The following is a 16330-nucleotide window of genomic DNA, read 5'->3' as shown; positions in this document are numbered from 1 at the left end:
GGACATCTCACAGTCTCCCAAAGAAATGTTCATGTTGTTTGTTTAGGCCAAAATGAAAAGAAATAAACAAGAAATTCTATTTATTTTACTTTTGCATTTGGAAAATGAAGCCTTTTTGGAGCTTAAAGATTTTAAAGCATCGTTTTAATGGCAGTTATTTTCATGACAAATAAGCAAATAATCTCATTACTCTCACATTTCATATCATCTAGGGGTGTAACGATTCACTCGTTTTCTCAATGCGTTGATTGCTAATCCTGCCAATTCATATGCATTGATCTTGAAAAATGATTTTGAATCGAGAATCGTTCAATAATCGATTTAAACTGTCAAAAATCGAATGATTTGCATTTCAGCAAATTTTAGACTATATATATTAAATTAGTTGCATGTGTGATTTAAATGAGACGTGCGCGGCTTCATTATCTAGCGCATCCCGGAGCACGTGCCCTCACAGCTCTCCCTTCACAGTTGTGCGCTGCACTCTTCCATCACCCTTCACGGGATCGCACCTGCTCTACGTTCCATTCGTAACTCTCACTGAAACATTTTCCAAAATGTAAAATGTGGATGCAAAAAAACGCCCCATAATGAATTCTTCTGTTTTTTATTGGTAACCTCTGATATAGTTGGTGTTGATGTAATTTTTTTTGGGTAAGACATTCTCATTCTCATACATTCTCAGACTTAAGAATTTGTATTAATGAATTGATTAAATTGACATTTGACCTAAATGGATTAGACACAGTTTATGTTTTAAATTGTTAGAAAAAAATGATGCCCTCATAAAGGTCAAAAATGCCCATGAAAATCAAATACAGGGGGCAAATATTTGTAATTTTTAACTCTGGGTCACTACTGAAATAAAGTGATTTAATTGTGAGGAAACTTAAGCCATTATTTACTATAGGATAAAATAGTGCTATTTATCATTGTTTATTTGGGAATGTGGTGTACACAAAACGTTTAAATTGAAATCATCTATATGATTGCTTTTCTCTTTTCTTTGAAACTGAATGTAGTCAGATGATGTTACTTTAATGTAATATTTGGATTCGTTTACTGATTCAGGGTCCCCATGATTGTGGAAAACCTGGAAATATCAGGGGATTTTTAAATTGTGATTTCAAGGCCTGGAAAAGTCATGCAAATTATTAAAAAAATCAAAAAACAAAGACTTTTTATAATTAAATATGGAATATGGAATATTTTCTAGTAATGTTCATCTCTGAAAAATGCTATTGGCACATTGTACTCTTGTACTATTATTGTATTCCAAGAAGTCTGTTTGTATTTAATAACCAATAAACAATCATAAGTAGTTTGCCTTTCTTTTTCTTGCTTAAGACACATTTTGTTTTTATAAATGCATTTTTAAAAAATGCTGAATTGAATCTTTAATCGAATCGAATTTCAATGTGATGAAATATTGAATTGAATCGTTTTGAATTTGCAAAAATCATTTTTGAATCGAATTGAAAACCTGTGAATCGTGAATGGAATCGATTTGCTTTCAACCCAAAGATTCACACCCCTAATATCATCATATTCTCCCATTTATTGTATTACTGTACAAAATGCTGTAATGGAGTTTATTTTATTTTATTTAAATAAACATAAATTAAAGGCATTACAACAAATGCCACTATGATGTTTAATTATTGTACAGTTCAAATAATATATAATTGTTTTTTTAAAATAATATACAATAGTTTTAAGTGCTCAAATTCTCATAACAATGTCAAAAAATTAATTAAAAAAATCAAAATCTCATTACTGTATTATTATTATTATTATTATTAAAAATATTATTAATATGATTATTATTATTATTTTGTTGAAATCAGCATAAATTAAATTCAAGACAAGTGTTACAGTGATGCAAATTTGGGTGAGAAATGTACTGAAATTTGAAAAATTGACATGAAAATAATGTCAGATAAATAAAGGTCCTAAAAATAGACCTCATGTTCTTTTTGCAATATATACAGTCATTTCTGATTTTTCTAATTTTGGAGTGAAAGATGACTCTGGGCATACTCTTGACAGTTTTTGTGATTCACCACTAAAGTACCATATATCAGTAGTCTTCACGTTTAGTGCTTGTACGGATTTAGAGCGATATGGAGGTTAGATTTTGATTTACAATAATGGCAGATATATCTAAAGTTATAATTTGTCAGATATTGCTTCAGATGTTTTGCTGATATTACCGAGACATTCTGTATTATTCAGTATTGCTTAGTCTATTCCAGCCTGGGGCAAACTATCTGCCCAGGCACAGGCTCTACATGGCAAATGGGAAGCATCCCTCTCATGCTAAAAAAGTATTAAAGCCTCCTTAAAAAGCTCCATCTATCATCTCATCATCTATCATAGAGCACACAGTTTTAACAGTACTGTAAAGCAGAATATGAGTGGGTATGTTCTCTTTTCTTGACATTTTTTTTTTTTTTTTTTACCTTTACAGGTACTTTATACACAATATCTACAGTTTAAAGAGAACGAAATACCAACGAAAGAGAATGACAAGGCCAAAATCAAACATCTCTACAAAATGCTAGAGGTTTGCATTTTTGAAAATCATTCGATTTCCCTTTTTTGATCATTCTGTGGCCTATGTACTTTACTTCTGTTTAACATATTTAAAACGCCACTTTATGTTGGGATGTAGATGTGGATCGAGTTTGGTCGCATCCATCTCCCTCAAGGTTGTCATCCTAATGATGTGGAGAAGGAATGGGGCAAACTGATCGTGGCTATGCTGGAGAGAGAGAAGAGCCTGAGGCCTGAGCTGGACAGGTATGAGAGACATGATTTACACATGCTATCATCACTATTCTTAATGAAAGAATATGAGTGTAGTGGATTTACATTTCACCACTAAGGGATTCAATAAATTCACTCTTTCAAGTTTGTTATCATTGAGAGAAGATACTGTAGCAGTGATAGGAATTTTGACATTTGAGAAGTTTGACTTAGATAAGGATATGGCTACTGTTCATTAATTTTTAGAGCTCTAGAACTCTTTTTGTGATGAGAAGTTGAATTTTTAAATTGGATTTTACCAATTCCATTTTTAAAAATTTTTTTTATGTATATCTCTTGCTTTCTGGTAAGCATTTACCATGGTAACCGTAATTTTGACCAAAATACATTAGTTAGTATTGTTGTAAAAAAAAAAACAACAAAATAAAATAAAAAAAATAACAATGCAAGTTTTTGAAGAAGATTACTTATTGATTTATTACGCTTTTAAAATAGTAACAACAACTGTAGTAGCTGTGGTATTTGGCAGAAACTATGGTTACCATGGTAAATTTTGCAAGAGCTGCTTGTAGCCAGAACTCAGTGATCTAACAGTGAGTAACTATTTTTCTTATCTTACCTTGTCTCTCGACTTGAAGTATGTCTCATTTAAACTTCAGTAACAAACATGACATCAAATTTAAGTTAGATTCATTTTTGTAAATCAGTTCAAACTGTCTATTTCAATTAGTTCTAGTCTACGATTCGATGATTTGTTTGTGGAAAAAAACATTTTGTGAAAAAAACACTGGCGGCCAAAATTTGGAATAATGTACAGATTTTGCTGTTTCGGAAGGAAATTGTTACTATAATTCACCAAAGTGGCATCCAACTGATCACAAAGTATAGTCAGGACGTTACTGATGTAAAAAACAGCACCATCACTATTTGAAAAAAATCATTTTTGATCAAATCTAGACAGACCCCATTTCCAGCAGCCATCACTCAACACCTTATCCTTGAGTAATCATGCTAAATTGATCATTTGTTACTAGAAAATCACAAAATCGCCATTATATCAAACACAGTTAAAAGCTATTTGGTTCGTTAAATGAAGCTTAACATTGTCTTTGTGTTTGTTTTTGAGTTGCCGCAGTATGCAACAGACTGGCATGTCTTAAGGTCAATATTAGGTCAAAAATGGCAAAAAGAAACAGCTTTCTCTAGAAACTCATCAGTCAGTCATTGTTTTGAGGAATGAAGGCTATACAATGCTTGAAATTGCCAAAAAAACTGAAGATTTCATACAAAGGTGTACACTACAGTCTACAAAGACAAAGGTCAACTGTCTCTAACAAGGACAGAAAGAGATGTGGAAGGCCAGATGTACAACTAAACAAGAGGATAAGTACATCAGAGTCTCTAGTTTGAGAAATAGATGCCTCACATGTCCTCAGCTGACAGCTTCATTGAATTCTACCCGCTCAACACCAGTTTCATGTACAACAGTAAAGAGAAGACTCAGGGGTGCAGGCCTTATGGGAAGAATTGAAAAGAAAAAGACACTTTTGAAACAGAAAAACAAAAAGAAAAGGTTAGAGTGGGCAAAGAAACACAGACATTGAACAACAGATAATTGGAAAAGAGTGTTATGGATCTTAACCCCATTGAGCTTTTGTGGGATCAGCTAGACTGTAAGGTGCATGAGAAGTGTCCGACAAGACAGCCACATCTATGGCAAGTGCTACAGGAAGCGTGGGGTGAAATGTCACCTGAGTATCTGGACAAACTGACAGCTAGAATGACAAGGATCTGCAAAGCTGTCACATGGAGGATTTTTTGATGAGAACTCCTTGAAGTAGTTTAAGAAGTTCTGAACATTTTTTAAAATTGTAATAGTATTTTTTTCACGTTATTATTGTCCTGACTATATATTGTGATCAGTTGAATGCCACTTTGGTGAATAAAAGTACCAATTTCTTTCCATAAGAGCAAAATCTGTACATTATTCCAAACTTTTGGCCGCCAGTATATATATATATATATGTGAGGCGTCTATTTCTCAAACTAGAGACTCTGATGTACTTATCCTCTTGTTTATTTGTACATCTGGCCTTCCACATCTCTTTCTGTCCTTGTTAGAGACAGTTGTCCTTTGTCTTTGAAGACTGTAGTGTACACCTTTGTATGAAATCTTCAGTTTTTTGGCAATTTTAAGCATTGTATAGCCTTCATTCCTCAAAACATTGATTGATTGATGAGTTTCTAGAGAAAGCTGTTTCTTTTTTGCCATTTTTGACCTAATATTGACCTTAAGACATGTCAGTCTATTGCATACTGTGGCAACTCAACAACAAACACAAAGACAATGTTAAGCTTCATTTAACGAACCAAATAACTTTCAACTGTGTTTGATATAATGGCAAGTGATTTTCTAGTACCAAATGATCAATTTAGCATGATTACTCAAGGATAATGTGTTGGAGTGATGGCTGATGGAAATGGGGCCTGTCTAGATTTGATAAAAAATGACTTTTTTCAAATAGTGATGGTGCTGTTTTTACATCAGTAATGTCCTGACTATACTTTGTGACCAGCAATGATCCATGTGATTATCTAAATAACTAATCATGTGGCAGCAGTGCAGTGCATAAAATCATGCAGATACGGGTCAGGAGTTACAGTTAATGTTCACATCAACCATCAGAATAGGGAAAAAATGTGACCTCAGTGATTTGGACCTTGGCATGGTTGTTGGTGCCAGATGGGCTGGTTTGAGTATTTCTGTAACTGCTGATCTCCTGGGATTTTCATGCACAACAGTCTCTAGAATTTACTCCGAATGGTGCCAAAACCATAAAACATCCAGTGAGTGGCAGTTCTGTGGACGGAAACGCCTTGTTGATGAGAGAGGTCAACAGAGAATGGCCAGACTGGTTCAAACTGACAAAGCCTACAGTAACTCAGATAATCGCTCTGTACAATTGTGGTGAGAAGAATATCATCTCAGAATGCTATTCTGAAATGCGGGTTGGCGCTGTTTTGGCGGCACGAGGGGGACCTACACAATATTAGGCAGGTGGTTTTAATGTTGTGGCTGATTGGTGTATATGTATGTGTGTATATATATATATATATATATATATATATATATGCTGAATATAAATACACACAATTTGAAAATTTTCATTTTTAAATATAATGTGTTCATTTAGAGAAAAACACTTTTTTAAACTAGATTTCTTTTAATTCCGTTTGGTACATAAATTGTGCAGAAATTACACTTTTTAGTCTTATAATGTTTTAGCAAGAATATATTAATATTATTTTTTATATTATGGATATAATTCTAAATATATTGCTTAATAATAGTAAATATATTTAGAATTCACAAAAATAGTATAGATTATTATACATTTACATATATATACATATATACAGTATAAGTATAATCAAAATAATCTAAAAATCTACCAATGGGGTAAGAAAAATACACTTTTTCCCCTTTGAATTAAGTATATTTTTCTTACCCACTGGCAATTTAAGCACAAACCTATATAAATATTTATATATTTTTATACTGTATTTGTATAAATATATTGTGTTCATTTAGTGAATAAAAAACATGCATTAACTATTTTGAACTAGATTACTTTTAATTCCATTTGGTGACGCAGGTGGTTTCAGAAATTACACTTTTCACTCTTGAACTGTTTTCTCAAAAAATATATTGATATATTTTTTAAATGGTAATATATTATTATATTTTTAGTTTTATTATAAATATAATAATAAATATATTAATAAATAAATTATAATTATATTATATTCATTTATATGTAATATTTTAATGCATTTATATTGTGTTTATTGCTTTGACCATTTTTAACTAGATTTTACTGTCTTTCTACCTTGCATTAAACATTTGTAATGAACTTAGCTACAATGTTTTTGGGATGAAATGAAGTTTCCTATAATTAACAAAAACAATATCACTCTCTTTTTAGCCATTTCACAGCAAATAAATAAATAGAAATATATGTCAAATATTGCCAAAAGGCTGAATTTCTTTTTTTTAGATTTTTAACTGTTTTAGCCAGTGCTAGTGTGTGGATTATGTACAGACAGTATTATCAGCCCTGTGCAATACACAGCTGTGTTAATCATAATTTTTAGGTTAAAACTGATGATGAAAATGATGTTGTAAATCACCTATCCTGGAAATATATGGAAGTCACCCATCCTATTAATATTTATTTACACTGTCTTTAGATAATAGTAACTCTGTTGTTCAATAAAATTGTTAAATCATTCTACTGAGTCAGGAGGGTGAGGAATGTGATGCCTAGAGTGACACTCCCACGTTTCTCCAGTTATAACTGTCTGAACCTGTGGTGGATCATCTGTCTTACATGAAAAAACACTCAGTGTTTCACCTGGGGGGGATATTATCTGGGGCTAGCATCTTTGCCACCAATATAAGCCTATAAATAACAGTTGCTGTAAGCGTGTGCCAGTAGATGTAGGGTTGTAGATGGGCGGCAGCGTCTCTGTTGCTGATGGTGGGGTGCTGAACGTTATTCTCTGGCTCTGCCGAAGACATTGTTAGACTGATATGATGCACAGCAACTTGGTGTACTGCAGTAGCACCTCATCTGTGAGTGACAGCACTCTAACCAGCCTGGGCTCTGCCGAAAACCTGCTCTACGGAGCGCACGAGCCTCTGTCCAGCACGCCGCTTTACCTCAATAACAACTCTGTGTATGGACCGAGGTGAGCCATGGAAGACAAGCAGAGGATGGTTTTGGTATTCTTCGGGGAAGTTTTGTACTAATCGTGATTTGAAGTTTGATCCTGGTGCAATTTGATTTTGATTGTGATCTCTGCTTTGTTGTTGTAGACTTGAAATGCTGCAGCAAATTGCAAACAGAGTCCAGCGAGACTGCATTGCCGGAGAGGACAAATTAGCCTTAGCACGGACTGCTCTGCAGTCGGTAAGTCCGGCCAAAAGACCAATCATACTTCTCCAGAGGTAAACTACAAGGCAAAAGTGTGGACACCCCTGACTGAATTTAAGTTCCTCATAATCTAAAAAACCTTTTGTTTTGAAGGCTTGTGATTTAATGCATTTGTAGACAAATATAAATTGGGCCTATGTTTTTTTTTTAAAATTTTTTTTTACTATATATAGATGCGATTATGACATTAAATACTTGAGTTTTGATTACTTTTAAAATTATTTTGTTTGTAATGTGTCCTTAAGCATTGGAAATGCACTATAAAATGGTGTTTCCATGGAATTCAAGTCTTGTTAAAAAAAAATTTCACTCTCAGTATATTTTATTGTCTACTTACAATGTTCAACAGGAGATTTAAGTCTTTTTTTTTCTTCATTTTTTGGGAAAATCATGAAAATTGCCAGCACAGTATCATTTCCATCACATCTCCAATTCTGTATCGTGTTTAATAGAATTATGTGCTGAAAAATTACACTGATGGATATGACATTTTTAACGTGTGTGAAATAAAATGCTAAGGTTAAGTCCATAGCTAATATTTGATGTATTGTTAAGACACACTATTAAATAATATTTTATAATTAAAGCTTGATTAAAAATGACGGCCAATAAAAATACTTATGTTCTTCATTTACACTACACTTTTCTGGTAGAACTAACTTTTGAAAAAACATTATTGGGACAAAATTGTTTGGTGTTTCGGAAATGACGCCACAACTGAAGTCATATTTTGAAGTCAGTCATATTTAAAAAAAAAAAAAAAAAGGTTAAAATTATTTTCACACAATAAATATTGAAATAATTTATGTTTATTTCACTCTTTGTTCAGATTGTCATAGTTCTAAATTTAATAATCTGTATTTTTAGATTGAATTTACATAGTTTAATTTTGAAAGTCTGGGTCTGATAGAAGGCTAAAACAATAACATTTATACTTAATATAATGTATATACTTAATGTACATGTGATATATTTGTGATACATTTTGTTAAAATCTCCTCTAGGATGCCAAACGGTTGGAATCTGGAATCCAGTTTCAGAATGAAGCAGAGATCGCTGGTTTTCTGCTGGAGTGTGAGAATTTATTGAGGCAGCAGGTGGTAGATATTCAACTTTTACTGGACGGCAAATTCTACTTGGCTGATCAGCTTGTTCAAAGGTCAGACAGTGCATGAAAGTCCATATTAATAATGTTTGCTCAGGCATTCTTAAGTAAAGCAATAATCCACTCAGACTATGTGATTTTACCACGGTAAAGGTGCATTGCCATAAACACGCTAACGCACTCGAGTTGATTATTGGTTTTATTAAATTGTAGCAACAGCTATATTAACCACCAACGTAATATTACTTCCACCAGAGTAATATAGTTCATGATTCTAACTGTAACAACTTAATGGCCACACATTTATAAAGATGGCTTTGAACGTGGCTCATTAGATCAAAATTTAGAATCCAAACAGTCTTTTTTAAATATCTGCTTTATGTTGGTCTCAAAGGGTATCTCAACTGCGTGATGACCTGTTGGCTCTGAGAACGGAGTGTTCCTCTGTGTACAGTAAAGGACGAAGACTGACCACAGAACAGACCAAGATGATGATTTCTGGCATCACGCAGAGTCTGAACACTGGCTTTTCTCAAAACTTCTCTGCTGGATTGTCCCCTGCCCTCACCCCAGGACTCACTCCCGGAGGTCTGGTCACTTTGAGTGGCAGCAACACCACTGCACTGACCCCAGCCATGACTCCCAGCATGCAGCCCGCATCCGTCCAGCATTATCTCACCGGTAGAGGTGGAGGAGGCGTGGAGCCCGGTGTGCTTCAGCAGCTCAAACACATGCAGATCCGCAAGCCCATGCTCAAGTCATCATTCGTGGATCCCAACTTGACCGAGGACGAGGTTAATATGAAGTTTGTACAGGATCTGCTTAACTGGGTTGAAGACATGCAGGTAAATTTACAGCTTTGGGTTCAGATTCTATTTTTTTATTTTTTATTTTTTTTGTTAGAACACTGTAAAACATAATTTACTTAATTACCTTTTTTTTTAGCTTGTTTTCTGGTTATAATAGATGTAAAATAATTAGACTTGTTCTGACAGAATGTATATTTAATAAAGTCATTTGAGGGTTGATAATCCCAAAAAAGTATAAACACTTTGGCTCTGTGGTGCCATCAAAACAATGCTCAGTTTGTTGGTTTATCCTGACCAGCCCAACCTAAAAACACTGGCTCAACCAATGGGAGTTTGGGGCGGGACCATCTGTTTGTCCGATGGAAGTGGGAGAGTTTGGAAAGCCTGTTTGAAAATGTATTACTTTTGCAATTTCGTTTTTTGCCATTAGTGATGGAGAAATTATACCTTTACGTTTCTTTTTCTGAATGATATTTTTTGTATCTTCAAACATAAGGACATTTTCATAGAACAAAACTTTTGTTCTTTTGTTCAGAGGTTTATGCTTAAAAATAAAAAATAAAAAATGACAATGGGGTTAGAAAGAAAAATAAAAGTAGTTTATTAAAAAAAAATCTTAATTAGTAGTTTTGTCTTGATTTCCATAAAAATATCTACATTTACTTGACAAGCAAAATGACATAAGGTAGATTTATTTGAAAACAAGACAAAATATCTAAATTTAGCAACGTTTATGCTTAAAACAAGAAGAAAATTGCCAATGGGGTAGAAAAATAAACTTAATTCAAAGGGACAAGTTTACTTTTTTCTTTTTTTTTTAAGCATGATGTGTACCAAATGTTATTAGATTTCTCTGAAAACAAGACATAATATCTTATGCCATGCTTGTCAACTAAATGTAACTTGTTTTAAAAATATTTAGATATTTTTATGAGAAAACAAAGACAAAAATATTAAGATTTTTTTTTTTTTTTTGCAGTGTATTATCTTATACAATTGTGCTTTTCAAGGAAATTGACCTTTTTTTAAGGATGTAATAATTGATTTACTGGAAAACAACAAATATGCTGAGGTAGAAGTTTTTATTTTTTATTTTTTTTATTTTTTTTGCAGTAAGTGTAAACAACAACAAAACAAAAATGATATAAAAACACGTTTTTGTCTCTGAAAGGCTCAGCTAGATCAAGCAGAATGGGGATCAGATCTGCTGAGTGTTGAGTCAAATTTAGCGAATCATAAAGACATGCACAAAGCCATCGAAGAATTCCAGACGAGCGTTAAAGAAGCCAAACTGAGTGAGGTAATACTAAATATTCCATACTTTAAGATTTATTCATTAAAGGAATAGTTCACAAAAAAAAAAAAAAAAAAAAGATTCCAGTATGACTTTCTTCTACGGAACCCAAAATGAGAAATTTTGCAGATTGTCCATGCTGGTCTTTTTCAATTTAATGCAAGTGGATAGTAACTTTTCATAAAAATACACACAAAATGCAACTTACTCGTGTGTGTCCCCCCCCCCCAACAGATTCAGATGGCCCAACCATTGAAGCAGAGTTACTCTGAGAAGTTGAACATGCTAGAGATCCAGTACACAAGGCTGCTGGTAAAGTGTCTTTGTACTGATGTGCCTTTAGGTCCTGTGCCAATAAGAAATGTGTGTGTCAGTTTCTGTGCTTTTGTGTGTTTTCAGAAATGCTCTAGCGAGAGGCACAATCATCTGGATAGCTTGTATGACTTTGTATCACGCGCCACTCAGGAGCTGATCTGGCTCAATGAGAAAGAGGAAGAGGAAGTGGCTTTCGACTGGAGTGAGCGAACTGGTAACATTTCCAGGAAGAGGGATTACCATGCAGTAAGTCTATACAACTAACATCATTTTACAGTATGTGCTGGCAACATGGCTGGGCTAATATACTGTATGGATAATATATGTCAATATTGATACATTTAATGTTATCATTCACAGGGTTTATGTAAAATTAAGCCACATGGTGAATATCGAGATGCTTTTTCAAACTAAGATCATGCCGGAGGGCCAGTTTCTTGCTGTTCCTTCTGTCATAACTCAGTAGTGACATTGCTGATAGAGTTGATTCATAGAAAAACCTTTAAAACTATCCATTGCAATTAATAAAATTTAAAAATTAAAATTCGTTGAATTGTTTATGACATTGCTCAAACATGTTCACCAAAGTCTCCATCTGACATTTTACAAGCATTAAATGCTTTTAGTAAAAATATGTAGATAAATAATGCTAATATATTATATTTATTGTTATATTGGTGCATATACATACAACTAGTTTTATTATGTACTTAATGAAATACATTTGTTTAAGTCTAAATCAGTGTGGAAAAATGCCTTTTTTAAACAAAATGTTTACTATATTTCACCTGTGTCCTTTTGAATATATTTGGCATGTTTGGTTCCTTACATAAAATAGCCTGCCCCTTTTATGTCTGTTCAGAGATAATACATAAATATTGAGATATTGGAATAAGGAATATTAGCGAAATATTCAAATGCAAATTTGTTGGCTGTATGGCCCAGCCCTTGATGGAATTACTGTGGAAAATAATGTTTTGCTTGGAGGGTTGATTTAGTTGATATGAAAGTCTGGCACCCATTCACACATATAATTACACTGAACCCGCAAGTGCTTTTAAAAAGGATGTAGCTTTAAAGTGCTTTCAGGGGACACAACACTTGACAGCAGTGAACACATCCTCTCCTAGTGAGCTGTCAAGACAACTCTCAGATGTGGCAGCACTGTAAACTTTCATCCTAATAAAGATTTGATGTAAATCAAAAGAGTCTTGACTTGCCTTTTCATGTCAAGGGGCAGGTATTTGGAAGGGTTAGAGTTAGTCTTCATATTCTCCTCTTTTTCTACAGGATCTCATGAGAGAACTGGATGATAAGGAGGAGGTGATCAAGTCCATCCAGGAGAAGGCCGAGACCCTCCTACTGGAGAACCATCCTGCCAGACTCACCATAGAGGTAGAGCTTCAGTGATGTCTGAAATAACGCTACCACTCCAGACTTTAATGAAAGTTTGAAACAAAGGAATTTAGTATCAAAGCTTTAAAACACATATTTTGTAAACACATACATTAACTTTCATTAATAAAATAAAACATGATTACATTCTAGAATTTTGAACAGGTCATTAGTAATTCATACTTCATATTCAAATGGTTACAAAGGTTGTGAAATGGTAATTAAAATTAGTTTACCCAAAAATAAAAATTCTGTCATTATTATCTAATCAGCCAATCGTGTGGCAGCAGTGCAGTGCATAAAATCAGCAGATACAGGTCAGGAGCTTCAGTTAATGTTCACATCAACCATCAGAATGGAGAAAAAATGTGACCTCAGTGATTTAGACCGTGGCATGATTGTTGGTGCCAGATGGGCTGGTTTGAGTATTTCTGTAACTGCTGATCTCCTGGGATTTTCATGCACAACAGTCTCTAGAATTTACTCCAAATGGTGCCAAAAACAAAAAACATCCAGTGAGTGGCAGTTCTGTAGACAGAAATGCCTTGTTGATGAGAGAGGTCAACAGAGAATGGCCAGACTGGTTCGAACTGACAAAGTCTACGGTAACTCAGATAACCGCTCTATACAATTGTGGTGAGAAGAATGCTATTCTGATATGCGGGTTGGAGCTGTTTTGGCAGCACAAGGGGGACCTACACAATATTAGGCAGGTGGTTTTAATGTTGTGGCTGATCGGTGTATATATGTAAGGGACAATCCACGGCTAGGTGTGCGTTAAACAATTTTAATACTCAATGTGGAGGCGAAGAACCACCCGGCACGAAGTGCATTCAAATCGTTTAACGCACACCTAGCCTTGAATTATCCCACTTATACCATGGTCACTTGCCATCATTGATTAGTTACAGCTGTCATTGGTTTTTAGAGTGCAAATTTTGACTGGAAGAGTAACAGCGGTTAACAGGTCGTTAAATCTAGAGTTCTGTCCTTTCTAAATCAGACACAGAGATAAAGACCAAACACTCTTTAAAAACTGTGAATTTATATATTCAATCCAGAAGTAATAATAGCCACATAATGTAGAAGAGTTGGCACTCCTCAGAACATGTAATATTTAATTCATATTCTTTGTCATTTTCATATTAATGAGGAAAAACCAGCATTGCTGACGTGACAGTTGAAAAAGTAGCACTTACTGTTCAAGACAAGGAGAAAATCATCCAAAACGCTCCAAACCTGTAGACTTTGACCTCTGAGGCATCCATATGGTATCCATTAAGGCTGCATGATTGATTGAATTAAGAATGAAATAGTGATGTGGCCTTGGTTGATTTCAAAACAGCAAAACACTGCATGTTATGAAATGGTCTACATTCAGAGCTTCAGTCAGTGAAGTGTGATCGCGGGGCGCCCTCTAGCAGTTATAGACACACATGTTGAGCAGACAGTGAAGCTGTTTTAGAATATGTTTTATTATTTTACAATATAAATTATCTTGCCTCATCTTGCGGACAGCGAAAGATGCATTTAAAAGGTTGCGGTTACCTTCCCTCCCCCTCTGTGCAAAACAGCTGAATGTCAAACCTTACTTTCCACACAAGTGCTTTGGGTGAGTAATATGGGGCTGATGAACACTGTTGTCTTTTCCATGTTTCCTGTAGTGTTTCACAGTTGATTTAAAGATGGCATTGATGATGTTGTTTTGTGATGTGACAGTTAATCCCAGCTCTGAGACAACATTCGCATTCGGAGGTCATTTAAACAGAGGCATAAAAATCTTACAATGTCTCATCACAGAGCACAGCAGAGAAGGCACATTAATATAGAATGGTGATTAAAAATGACTGGAAATACCTGTGCAATAAATGGTTTTAACGCACACATTCCATCCAATCAGAATCGAGTATTCAAACAGACCATTGTGTATATATACTATATATAGTATTTTAAAAGTATTTTATCAATAAACTGAATGAATACATAGATTTTCCCTCTAACTGTATATTTCATCTTTGAAATTCTCATAGGCATACAAAGCAGCCATGCAAACCCAATGGAGCTGGATTCTGCAGCTTTGCCACTGTGTGGAGCAACACCTGAAAGACAACACTGTTTACTTTGATGTGAGTTACAAAGCTGTTCCACCATAACATTTGCATGACTTGTCACTGGTTATGTCAAACTAATACTGTTACTCCCCTTGCAGTTTTTCAAGGATACCAAAGAGTCATTGGATTACCTCAAGAGCCTCCAAGATGCCATCCACAGAAAGTATAGCTGCGACCGAAGCAGCAGTTTGCATAGGCTGGAGGATCTAATTCAAGAGTCCATGGTTAGTTGGCTTCGAGGCCAAAACCTTTTTAAGGCCTCTTCCCCATAGACCTGTCAGTAGAGTTGGGAACCAAGAACCTGTTCTTACAGTTTTTGTTTAGAATGTTTATTAAGGAACAACTATTCAGGGGTTGGTGTGGGCTGATCTTCAAGTACTAAAGAATCATTAATGGAATAAATGTGGAATTGCAATTCAAACCAGAATCATTAAATTCCTTCCAATTCCCATCCCATCCTTAGTGAATAAATGCATTGATGTATGTGAATGATTGAGGTAGGATTGTTGTGTCCTCACAGGATGAGAAAGAGCAGCTCCTGAAGTACAGCAGCACTGTGGGCGGGTTAGTGGGCAGAGCAAAGACTGTCGTTCAGCTCAAAGCTCGCAACCCAGAGAATCCTGTCAGAACATCCATACCTGTCAAAGCCATCTGTGACTACCGCCAGATAGAGGTTCATTCGCCATCAGGATATTACATGCTGCATATTTACAACAGTGTTTCATATAGTACTGATTTGTTTCATAAATTTCTCTCCTCTCAGATCACCATCGGTAAAGAAGATGAGTGTGTCCTGGTGAGTAATTCTCATAGAGCCAAGTGGAAAGTCATCAGTCCATCAGGAAATGAGGCTATGGTGCCTTCAGTCTGCTTCAGTGTGCCGCCACCTAATAAAGAGGCAATTGAAATGGCAAGCAGGTGAGATGAGGGCATTCTGCGAATCCATTTTATTTTGCAAGAAAGTGTGCAAGTTTTGCCATATTAAAGCCATTGGTAGGTTGACTTCGTGACGACTATACACTGTGGCTCTGTAGCGCTATCCAAACATCACTCTGTTAGTTTCAGCGACCCAACATGCCAACTTTTGGCTCCACCAGTGGCATGAGTTTTGGGTGGAACTACTTGTTTGTCCAAGCAATAGAGTGCAACAGGTAGTAAACTAAAAATCCCATTTATTTTCTTTTTAACTTTTAACAATAACTTATAAACTTTTAAAGACAGTCCTACCGTGTGCAACCGAGGTTGTTAATTGATGGTATATGCTTCTGTTGAAAGCATCAGTCCTCGTTATTTCAATTTTATTAGTTAGAATTTCTGGTGAAGAACTACATTACCCATGATCTTGATGGGGAAAATCTACCAATCGGTGAATCGTGGCGAACAAACTGTGGCAAAAGGTTCCGCAGTGCCCACCTCCATGATGCACTATGTATGACGTATTTATTTGTATATATATTAATATTTTAAAAATAACTTCAAATATATTGATTCTTGACATGTAGTGAACAACTTTACATCTATAGTTAAATTTTGTT

The 16330-nt window shown here is 34.8% G+C and overlaps 1 protein-coding gene across 1 annotated transcript in view; it reads left to right on the top strand.

The window, feature by feature from the left end:
* LOC127413600 (dystonin-like) overlaps positions 1 to 16330 on the top strand; it is a 276523-nt gene that overhangs the window by 104735 nt on the left and 155458 nt on the right. Inside the window, exons 13-25 of the mRNA XM_051650862.1 lie at positions 2471 to 2566; positions 2675 to 2802; positions 7649 to 7742; positions 8771 to 8925; positions 9266 to 9716; positions 10852 to 10980; positions 11209 to 11286; positions 11374 to 11535; positions 12580 to 12684; positions 14715 to 14810; positions 14894 to 15019; positions 15316 to 15468; positions 15559 to 15713. Coding sequence (XP_051506822.1) covers positions 2471 to 2566; positions 2675 to 2802; positions 7649 to 7742; positions 8771 to 8925; positions 9266 to 9716; positions 10852 to 10980; positions 11209 to 11286; positions 11374 to 11535; positions 12580 to 12684; positions 14715 to 14810; positions 14894 to 15019; positions 15316 to 15468; positions 15559 to 15713 — 1928 coding nt within the window. The remainder of the gene's footprint in view (positions 1 to 2470; positions 2567 to 2674; positions 2803 to 7648; positions 7743 to 8770; positions 8926 to 9265; positions 9717 to 10851; positions 10981 to 11208; positions 11287 to 11373; positions 11536 to 12579; positions 12685 to 14714; positions 14811 to 14893; positions 15020 to 15315; positions 15469 to 15558; positions 15714 to 16330) is intronic.

This window comes from Myxocyprinus asiaticus, chromosome 23 (genome assembly GCF_019703515.2).
Source record: "Myxocyprinus asiaticus isolate MX2 ecotype Aquarium Trade chromosome 23, UBuf_Myxa_2, whole genome shotgun sequence".
Taxonomy (NCBI): domain Eukaryota; kingdom Metazoa; phylum Chordata; class Actinopteri; order Cypriniformes; family Catostomidae; genus Myxocyprinus; species Myxocyprinus asiaticus.
Note: the sequence above shows the minus strand (reverse complement) of the source record. Positions and strands in the feature narration are given on the sequence as shown.